Source organism: Macadamia integrifolia, chromosome 11 (assembly GCF_013358625.1).
Source record: "Macadamia integrifolia cultivar HAES 741 chromosome 11, SCU_Mint_v3, whole genome shotgun sequence".
Lineage (NCBI taxonomy): Eukaryota > Viridiplantae > Streptophyta > Magnoliopsida > Proteales > Proteaceae > Macadamia > Macadamia integrifolia.
In genome coordinates, this window is record NC_056567.1 from 22,108,218 (window position 1) to 22,119,387 (window position 11,170).

General features: G+C 37.8%; 1 protein-coding gene across 2 annotated transcripts; it reads left to right on the forward strand.

Annotated features, from left to right (window-relative positions):
* The first annotated feature begins 1,821 nt into the window (after positions 1–1,821).
* Positions 1,822–2,790, forward strand: LOC122094318 (late embryogenesis abundant protein 76-like). Of its 2 annotated transcripts, XM_042665088.1 has the most exons (3): positions 1,822–2,023; positions 2,111–2,418; positions 2,503–2,790. In XM_042665088.1, the coding sequence occupies exons 1-3, from the start codon at positions 1,886–1,888 to the stop codon at positions 2,582–2,584; spliced, it is 528 nt and encodes a 175-aa protein (XP_042521022.1). In that variant the 5' UTR covers positions 1,822–1,885; the 3' UTR covers positions 2,585–2,790. The 2 variants fall into 2 exon arrangements, with proteins under 2 accessions (XP_042521022.1, XP_042521021.1); XM_042665087.1 differs by having other exon boundaries at positions 2,111–2,790.
* Positions 2,791–11,170: the final 8,380 nt, after the last annotated feature.

Consider the following 11,170-nt stretch of genomic DNA (forward strand, 5'->3'; position numbering starts at 1 on the left):
AAATATTGAAGGTCCCCCTTCGGCAGGGAGGCTCTGATACCACTGAAAGAAAGTATCCGCGGAAGCGATTCAAATCGTCCTACCTGCAGGGTCGACTTCAACAAATAATCAATACGAGGGTTCCGATCATTACCTGGAATTCCATAAGTGCAGAGCCTCCACGTGATCTTAGCCTTTTCACAGTGAATCATTCTCACACGTACAACTTGCGTTTGCGTTCCCTTAGATCGAAACTCCATAAAACCCTAATCATCATACTCGATCACTTAAAGAGAAAGAGAGAGATGGGAGAGGTGTTTTCTAGAGGAGTGTGAGAACTATTCTCTCATCTCTCTTGCTTTGGTTTAGTCAGTCTGATATATTCTTGGCCAATCAGAATCCCCTATTAATTAGTGTTTTAGTAACATCTAACTAAGTAATGGTTTTCCTATTTAGAGCCAACAACTAAACCAAAACCAATCTTATCATATAAAATAAGATTAAATTTATTAGAAAATAAATAATATAAAATTATTTTCAGAAAATAAATAATATAAAATTCTTTTTCCTAAGAGAAACAAATTAGGTTGAGTTTGTTGAATTCCAAGCCCCATGTATAGTTTTTGAACTTTATAGAACTACATATTTACACGTAAAGGGTCAAGCGTGGACTGATCGTCACTAAACCAAGCTACTGTAGTGGTGGTGGTGTGAAGGTTGGGTACCAGACAAGAGTTTTGCGCTTCATGTGCATGATGGAAAACATCACAGTGGTTCAGGACTCCAAGTATTGACATATTCAACGGGTACGGCAGAGCAAGGGAGGGGGGGGGGGGGGGGGGGGGGGGGGGGGGGGGGGGGGGACGGTGATGGAAGGGGTAGAGGGTGGAGACTAGGATGGAAGAGAGAGATGAAGAGGTTGCAGTGGCGGGGCGGTGACCCGTGCAGCCGGGTTGGGGGGATGGTTTCTGTGTCCTGCGGACAAAGAAAAGAAGGAAGAAGTGGGTCCCACTCCTATTAATAAAAAAAAATTACATGCTAAAGGTAATTATGACTTGCTTAAATATCGAGGGAATAAGAGGTGTTTTTTTTTTTTTTAAGGGGATCAGATGTGAAAGTTTAACTAGAGGAGTTTGAAGCAAGGATTTAGTTACCGGTATTGATACTTAATATTAGTATTGGTATTGTTCTCAGCATCGGGTGAAAGTCTAACTTAGAGGAGTTTGACCATTAATAAGTGAAGGGCAAAAAATAAGTATATTTTGCCTTTATTTTTTCAAATATTTATTTATTTATTTTTACTGTTTCACCTCTGAAATGATATAGGCAATTGATCTAGATCATTCTGATATTAATATCAATCTCAACCAATATTGATACGATATGATTAATATGATTAATACGATATCGATACTTAAAACCATGAGTTTGAATAAATTTAGGATAAACATGAGAGAGTGATAAGAACTTTTCCCTTGCACTGAGCATATGTAAATTATACCAAACCCTTCTAAGATTAAAAGCCAATATTGATTCTCAAGCTTAGATGACTACAACATCAAGTCCATGGCCCGGCCCGGCCCAGCCCAGTGCAGCACAGCTCATTAAGATAGACAAATGGATTCTAAGCCTCTCAAGAAATGCAAGGACTCCTGGACCCAAGGCTAGCCGAAGTGCAGCCCAACACAAAAAGTCCTTTCACCCTTCATTTTAAATACAGATACAAGTTTCATAGGAAATTGGAACAACATGTGTCGACTCGTTGAACCAGTAAACTGAGCATGTCTGAAACGTGTCTATAACAAGCAAACGTGTCGGATACCCATCCCTTCATCTTCTTCACTTCCCAACCTTATAAGAAAATCGCCCAGATTATTTGATTTGCAGACACCTCAATATAATTACCATGGCAACCGTGTACCTAGCTAAGAACTCATTCTTCACTAGTTCCAAGGCCTTCTTCCCCCGAAACCCTTGTAGATTCTCTTCCACTTCTAAGGTCTCAAGGGTTTCCTTCACCTCTTCTGCTTCCAAATACTCTGAGGTAAATAATCAAAGACTCTTATTCTTATTTTTTTTATTTTTTTTCCTGCTAATTTGATTTATATTTTTTTTCTTCTATTATTGACAGAATCGAAATGCAGAAGAGATGGGAGAAAAGGCGAAGGATAAAGTAAAGGAAGAGATGGGCAGAGCCAAAGAGAAAGCAAGTGAAGTGAAAGATACCACGAGCGAGAAGGCATCCAGTATGTCCGATAGGGCAAAGGAAGGGATGGGAAGATCTAAAGAGAAAGCAAGGAAAGTAAAGGATATGACTGGCGACGTGGCATATGGTGTGAAGGAGAAGACGAGCGACGTGACTGGGTCCGTGGCGGATAAAGCTAAGCAAGGAACGGAGAAGGCAACGGAGGTGGTACAGGAGATAGGGGAGAAGGCGAAGCAGACGATGCAGGGTGCATGGGGAGCGGCTAAGGAGACGGGCCAGAAGATTAAAGAGACTGTCGTTGGCAAGGAAGACGATAGTGATTATTCCACCACCGATGATGAAATTGAAGACCTCAGCAAGCGAGCTGGAGATTATGGTAAGATAAATAGAAAGAAATAATTAAAGAAGTTCTGATTTTAATGGTGGTTTTGTTGATGGTAGTAGTGAAGTTAATTAAAAACTGTATATTGTAATCTTTTTTGTTTCTATTCTAGTTCTGCTCTCGAATTAGGGTTATAACTGTAACAATGATAAGTTTGAAGTTGAAATTTCAAGTTGGTAATCTGGCTCACTGATCCATTAATTTGAGAACCAACCTTGGCCAACAGTGGACTAGTTTGAGTTATGTGGGACATATCGGATGAGTATTCCACTGTTTGAGTTATGTGGGACATAGCGGATGAGTATTAATCTTACCTGTGAGTAACCCAATGTGGAGAGATATGTAGTTAGATGGCTTCAACCGAAGCCCTTAACAAGTGATAATTGAAGCTTTAAGTATAAATCCGATGTAATTTCGATAATGAAATTCGAGAAGGAGAGATTATCCAAACAATGTCCCCAAGGTTATATTCGGTTAGGTGATTTCCTTAATGGTTGGCTTTTAAAGATGATTTTTACCTGAAGTCTATCTAGTGTTATCAAAGCTTTGTGCTAGGGACAAGATTTTGGTAGACTGCCTGGGAACTCGGGGCCGTTTTACTGTTTGTGTCTAGAAACAGTAGAAATGGAAAAAACCCGAATTTTGAAATTGCAAAAAGTTAGGAGTTTTTGTTTCTAGAAACATTTTCAACAATGAGGTGGAGAGTGTTCTTGGGTTCAAGACATAAGTGAAGGCATCATGTTGCAGGTACTTAGCTCGTGAGTGAAGGCACGATATTAGAATTGCATGTATGTTTCATGGAGATGAGTTTTAAAAGGATGAAGGTAGTTCAACATGTATGTTTCATGGAGATGAGTTTTAAAAGGATGAAGGTAGTTCAGAATTGTGAGTATCGCAGAATCATGTTAAAGTTGTTTTTTGCTAGTGAGAAATTTTAACAATGGGTTAGGGTTGAAGTAGATAAAGTGAAGTATTAGGATTTTCACAATTTTTTTTTATTTTCTTATTTGTTTTTAAAAATAGACACTGAAATAGGTATAAATTTTTATTTTTGTTTTGAAAAACAAATAAAACGAAATAGAAAAATCAAACGATTTTTAGGATGTTTTTTTTTTTTAAATTTCTGAGCACAGAAAAATAAAAATACATATTTCTAAAAATAAAATCAAATGGTTGAGATAAGATAAATGAATGCAGAACGAACTCACAATTCAGTAATTCTAATAAATCCTTTTCACATGTCAAGTTGAATAAATGAATGTAGCCTCAACCAGAGAGAGAGAAATGAATGTAGCCTCAAGCAGAGAGATCAACTTACGGCCTGCGATCGGGGCGCATAACGAATTAGTGGCGGTAAGTTTTTCAAAACGAACAAACTAATCCTTCTAAAACTGAAATGAATTGAATTGTTACTTAAATAAAAAAGGACTTGCCAAAGGAAGAAAGTCCATTTGCCAAAGAAAGAAAGTCTATTCCCACATAATTCGTCGATCAAACCAACATGTTTCGAGTTACTTCGGGATAAATATGGACCGAGTTTTGAGTTACTGCAGGATAAATAAGGATAAGATTCTAGTTAGTCGTTGGATAATTAATTGAGCATCCAATTAAATTGAAGAGGAATTTTTTTTTTTTTGATAAATAAGTTGAAAAATGGGATATGATCATGAGGGCACTTCAGTCGTGGATCACTCTTCCCTTCCTGGGTTCTATGGGAGGGAGCCAGGTCCTAAAAAAATTTGGATTCACATCTTCTCGTTGGATCATTAGTGGGAGAGGATTTTTTTTCCCTTCTCTTGTGTTATTTGTTTCCTGCACATATAGCTCAAGAGTAATTACTATACACCTGGGCCTTGGGCAGTGGCTCCAATTACTTACTTTCTAAGAAGTCGGGAGGGAGACAAAGTGTTTGGGAAGTGGGGTCTACCCTCATTGAATCATGATGGGATGGTTGACGGAGAATGAGGGCCCAAACAGTTTACTTCTGCCAATGCAAGTGTTGTGGCATTTATAGAATGAAATAGAGGGCCCACATCACATCTCAAGTGTCAGAGGTTTGAGATTCTGGCACTAAAGTCATAACGCTGGATCTTTCCTCATACAATAGACTGCCACGCGTCGAAACAACAATATTAGAACCAAGAGTCAAGAGATTTTGAAGGTGACAGATGGCGCTTTCTTATCCCACCAAAAAGAAAAAGAAAAAAAAAGTCATGGCACGTCAATCTTACCACTGGCCTAATAAAGATTCGGGTGAAAGAACCCTAGTGCTTGAAAAAACCAGACCCGTGGATTAATCTGTGGTTTCTGGTATGGTAGGGGTTTGGGATCAAATATTTTATTTTTTTTGAAAATTCGCATGTCCCTAGTTTGCCATGGGAAGAAGTGTGCAGTATCACTTTGATTGAGGTTAGAACTGTTAATAAATTTTCAATCAAACAACAAAGATCTGAATGTGTGTAAACTCTGTATGGGGACGATTCTTTGGAAAATTTAACAAGATAAGAAGAAACTCCAATTTTGAGGTAGGATTCTGTGTTCTATATAGTGTTGGGTCTTGGAATTGGTTAGAAGCCTTAAGCTTTCGAAAATTTGGATCGAGTGTGACTCAACATCAATCATGGTTGTTCCTTGGCTTGTTTGGCAATATGGGTCTGCTCTTCAAAGGTTTCTAGATAGTATTAGGTGGAAAATCACTCACTACTATTGGAAAGCTAATCCCATGGCAAACTTCATTTCTAAGTCAACAGCTAAATTGGAAACATCGTCCCCTTTGATTTCTTGGCTATCTATGGTCAAAGAGGATCTTAGGATTGATGTGCAATGAAACCCTAGATTTGGGATGTGCTAGCTTTGCCTGTGGCATATTTTTTCTACTTTGTTCAGCTTCTGTTCTCTAGTCTATTTTCCTGATGACAACCATGCCAAAGGTGAGGGGTCTATCTAGTAGATTTTGTTGGTTGAATATCTAATATCTACGAAGTTTTCTGCTTTTAATGAATTGAAGTCTTTCTATGGAAAAAAAAAACATGTTCAACTAAATTCTACTTTAATTTTTTGGCCATATGTGGTCAAAGTATAGAAATACAAATATATAGCGAAAAACCTTAATACCATAATGTACAAAATTGTCTTTACTAAATGCGTCCCAAATAAAAAATTGCAAGTGGGGGCGCCCCCTACGCCAGGGGGCCTCTTGCCTCTCTTGCAACCCCCACAGCATTATTGCTCCCTAATAATCCCTGAACTAAAGTACTATGGAATATAGTACATCATACCCCAACACAAGCCCGATCTTAAGATTGATGTGCTAGGAAACCCCATATTTTCTAATGTACTAGCTTGCCCATGGCCTAGTTTTTCCTGTATGTTTAACCTTTTCTTCTCTTTTTCAGTTTCCCTATTGAGGTCATGCTGAAGGTGCATGTTAGTCTAGTTGATTTTTGTTGGGATTCCTGGGTTTCCTTCGATGTTCTTCTAGGGCGGAGTGACATAGCTTGCCACAATCATCTAGTGGTATGAAGGATTGAATTTTAGAAAAGGTGGGGATTCCTCCTCTAAGAGCAGCCACTCACAGTTCGAACAACTGGGAGACTACTCTTGCTTTTGTATCTTAGGATTTAGAATGGGATGCTCAACATAGACCTTGTTATAGGTTTATGTAATCTCTTTGCTTTGGAGCTTTGATTTGTTAATGGCCATGCCGAAGGTGAATCAGGACTTCAAAGAGAAGCCTTGTAATTTCAATTTGCTATAAAACTTTGTTTTGCTGATGGCAATGCCAAAGGTGAAACAAGGTTCGATAGTTGTTTTGTAACTTCTTATTCTTTTATTTTTAATACAATTTGCTGACTTTTAGGGAAAAAAATATAAAAATAAAAAATAAAAATGCTTGAACTTAGGGTGAATTTTGAGACCTTAATTCTTCTTCCAAGTTTTAATGGAAGGGTTGGTGATACGATTGGATTGTGAGGAGATGAAGGAAACCTCCAATTTTGTGGAAAACTTGCGGAATTTGGAGTGACGGGTGAAGAGTCTTCATAAGGATTAGAACTAAGAGGTATGGAAGAGATGGAGGTGGCTATAAGTCAGGGGATGACATGTGAATTAGGGAGAGGTTCCAATCTCTATTAAGAAGTAGATTTCTAAAGTGAAGGGTGGTATGGTTTGGGATTGAGCCAGGGGCAATTATCCAACTTGGGGATTCATGCATCAATCCAAATGTTGATGGAAACCCCATTCCCACCTTCCAAAAACTCATCTTTCTCAAATATGGAAATATAGATCTAAGGCCATCCCAAACCCAAGACTCTGCGGTTGTGGTTAATTAAGACCTAATAAGGAAGTAGAGGGGGAATATTTGGATTTTAAACCTTGGTCCAAAGACTATCAGAATGAGAAATCAACCATCATCCTCATTTCGTTAATAAGGCTTTATTAGGAGCACTGCGGATACTCAGACCCCCCTCACATTTAGGGGTGCAAATGGACGACCATGAATGAGGTTAAGACCATTTCATGATTCCTTTTGACCTTTCCAGAAGGAAAATTGCAAACAACTCTATTCTTATACCGTAGGAGTGATCACAAATGTCCATTTAACTTCTCAAGTGGTGATTGAAGACATTACTCATTTAGCCCCCCCCCTTTTTTTTTTTAGAATGTAATATCCAGTATATTTCTAGGAAGATCAACATCGTAACTGACTCCATAGCTTGGAAGATGTTGTTAGTATTAAGCAAGAAAATTTGACCAAATTCCACTCCGTGATTGATAGAATCATGTAATTTGAATATCCGATATCTATAAGGTTTTCTACTTTTAATGAATTGAAGTCTTTCTACGGAAAAAATCATGTTCAATAATAGGATAGTTTGACCAAATTCCACTTTGATTATCCGACATCTACGAGGTTTTCTGCTTTTATTGAGTTGAAGTCTTTCTATAGAAAAAATCATGCTCATTCAAATTTCGCTTTAATTTTTTGGCCATATGAGGTCAAAGTGTAGAAACGCAACTCTAAAAAAGTAATGGAAAAACAAGAACAAACATTGCATACAAATTTAAAGGTTCGGTAAGATTTCCTACTTTCATAGTGAGATAAGATCTTGTTTCATTATCAATGGAGAATAATGTTACAATATTCATCCTCACAACTCTCTCAGATTGCTTATAGAGAAAAGGAATCTCACTACAAATATATAGAAAAAAACCCTAATACCAGAAAGTATGAAAATTTCCCTCAGTAAATGAGTCCCAAATAAAAGGCTCAAGCTGGGAGTTGCGCCCCCTACACCCCCAAACGCAAGGGGCCTCTTTCCCCTCTTGCAACTAGGGGTGTCAACCGGTCAGGCCGGTTCGGTTTCGATCGGGCTTGAAGACTTTCAAAAGCTACACCGTGTCCGCCCATTTAACTAATCGGGCTTAGTTATTGAAGGCATGGTACACTTTATATTCGGTCGGTCGGTCTCGGGCTATAATCGGGCTACCTTAATTCGGCTTTAGTCGGGCCTTAACCGGGCTTTAACCGGTTTTTAAACGGGCCCTCTTTAAAATGTGCTATTATATTCCGGCCCACTCATGCAAGCCCAAAAAATTGACAATAAATCAATAAATGATACCAAATATAACCATTATTTAAAATGTGAACATGTCTTTACTTTTTAGTTTTTATTCTTTAATTTGGGGGGTAAAATAGGTATTTTACAATCATTAAAGGGTCGGGCCAACTCGATGCACAATAGGCCGGTCTCGGTCGGGCGTTATTCGGTCGGTCTCGGTCGGGCGTCCGACGGTCCAAGTAGCAAAACCGAGACCGACCATTTATAAACGGTCCGGGCTCAAGCCCGACACGTTTAATAAACGGTCCAGGCCGGGCCGGTCTATAAACGGTCGGTCCCGATCGGTTTAGTCGAGTCGGGCCACTAATTGACACCCCTACTTGCAACCCCCACACCATTATTTGGGAGGGCCTACAATAATACTTCCTAGATTAAACTGTGATGGAATACAATACATTGTAACCCAACACAAAGGCGATCTTGGTATATATGCGTAAGGAAAGCCCATATTTTCTAATGTGCTAGCTTGCTTCGAGCCTAGTTTTTCTTATTTGTTTCAAATTTTGTTCTCTATTTTGTTTCTCTGCTGATGGCCAAGCCGAAGGTGGGGGTCAATCTAATTGATTTTGTTGGGTTTCCTAGGTTTCCCAGATGTTTTTCTAGAGCGAAGTTACATAGCCTACCACAATCATCTCCTGGTATGAAGGACTGAATTTTAGAAAGGGTGGGGATTCCTCCTCTAAGATATTTCCAAGAAAAATGGTTGAATTTAAGGTGAATCTTTATATGTACCCCAAATCGTCTTCCAAGTTTTAATGAAAGGGTTGGTAATAAGATTGGATTGTGAGGAGATTAAGGTAAACACCAATTTTGTGGAAAACTTGTGGGATCTGGAGTGAGGGATGAAGACTGAATAGAGTATTCATGGGGATTGGAACTGAGAGGCATGGAAGAGATAGCGACAGCTATACGCCTAGGGAAGATTTTTTGAATTAGGGGGAGGTTCCAGTCTCTATCAAGAAGTAGATTTCTAGTGGGAAGGGTGAGTGAATTGGGATTGAGGTTTGGAGTCAGAAATTATCCAACTTGGGGATTCATGCATCATTTCCAAATGTCAATGGAACCCCCATTCCCCCCTTTCAACCTATCATTTTTCTCAAATATGAGAAAATAGATCATAGGCCATTCCAAATCCAAGACCCACTTGACAGTTGGGTTAAGACCAAGTATGGAAGTAGAAGGGAAATATTTGGATTTAAAATCCTAGTCCAAAGACTGTTAGATTGAAAAATCAATTACCACCCTAACTTCGATAGTAAGGCTTTATTATGGATAACAACACTATGGATACTTACGAACACTAGGATAGTCTAGTGGTGACAGCTCTGGCTTGAAGAGCTAAGCTGGTGCCCAGGGGAGAAGATTGTGGGATCGAACCCTGTCGTATACATTGTGTGTGTAGGAGTATCCATCTGTATATCTGCGATTTAAGTGGAGACCTTGGCGGTGGATTACTGCGAGCTCCCTCACATTTAAGGGTGCAAATAAATGACGAAAAAATAAGATTAAGACATTTTTATGATTCATTTTGACCTTTCAAGAAGGCAAACTGCAAAGAACTCTATTTTCATGATATAAGAGCGATCATAAATGTCCATTTATCTATTCCAGAGGTGATTGAGGATATTACTTATTTAGCCTCTTATTTTTGGAATGTAATTTATAGTATATTGCTCAAGAGATTAACATTGTAACAGACTCCCTAGCTAAGAAAATGTTGTCATTATTAAGTAGGAAAATTCGACCGAATTTCACGCCATGATTTATGGATCTTGACACCTTAGGTGTAGCTCCTCGTGACTGTTCTGTTATAAGGGTTAGATATGGCTGCAAACCGTAAAACCAGGCAAGTTCAAGGGGTTCCTCATTAGCCAAAAAAAAAAATCGAATATTCAATATCTACAAGGTTTCTAGGTTTTGATGAATAGAAGTCTTTCCATGGAAAAAAAATGTTCAACAGGAAATTTTTTTGTATAAAATTAACTTTATATTATCTTTGTTTAAATTTTGCAATAAAACAAACCTAAGTTTAGATCTAGGTGATGTAATTACACAAAGGGGAGATTAATCATGAACACACAACTTAAATGGGGCCATGGGAGGGAGGGAGGGAGGGAGGGAGGGACGGGGGGGGATGTATGCTAAGAAAAATTCTCCCTTTCCAGTTTCTCCAAGTGATTTTTAAATTTGCAATTTTATATTGAAAAAGTAAAAAACAAGAAAAACAAAATATTTTTACATTTTTTTAATATATTCATTTAGGCTATGTTTGGTAGCCAAGAGAAGAAAAGAAAAGAAAAAAGAATCTAAAAAAGAAAAAAAAAAAAAAAGAGAAGAGAAGAAATGATGAGAAAATAAAGAGTATGTATATTTGGTTACCGAGAAAAGAGAAGAAAAGAAAAAAAAAAGAAAAAAATTCAAAAAAATTTAAATTTTAAGAGAAAGATAAACACGTAAGAAATTATTGTGTAATCATTCATTTTTTGCCTTATTATTTTTTTATATTTTCTCATGTTTTCTTGTATTTTTGACAAGAAAATTTTTATAAGAGTAAAAGAAAATTTCACAATTTCCCAAAAATATTTTGAATTTGAAAAAAAAAAAAATCTTTTCTTATGAAGACATGCTAAATGCAAAAAAAAAAAAAAAAAAAATTTTAACCAGAGGGAAAAAGTACAATAATTTTTGTACTTTTTTTCTTTTCTTTCTTCTGCCTATCAAACACAGATTTAGGATTATTGGGAATCAAACATGCCTTTAGTTATAGCACCCATCTTGAGAACTATAGACCACCATTATGATATATATAATAACATGTCACCAGTAGCCAGTCAAGTTTGCTGGGCCAATACCCAATGCATGAGAAGCCATCATTGAAGAGAAACAAAGCTGATACCACGACCCCCACTCACAAGGGCCATAGCTGAAGTGCCTTTGTAGTACGATACCCCATAACCCATAATGGGGTCTTCGTCCATCAAA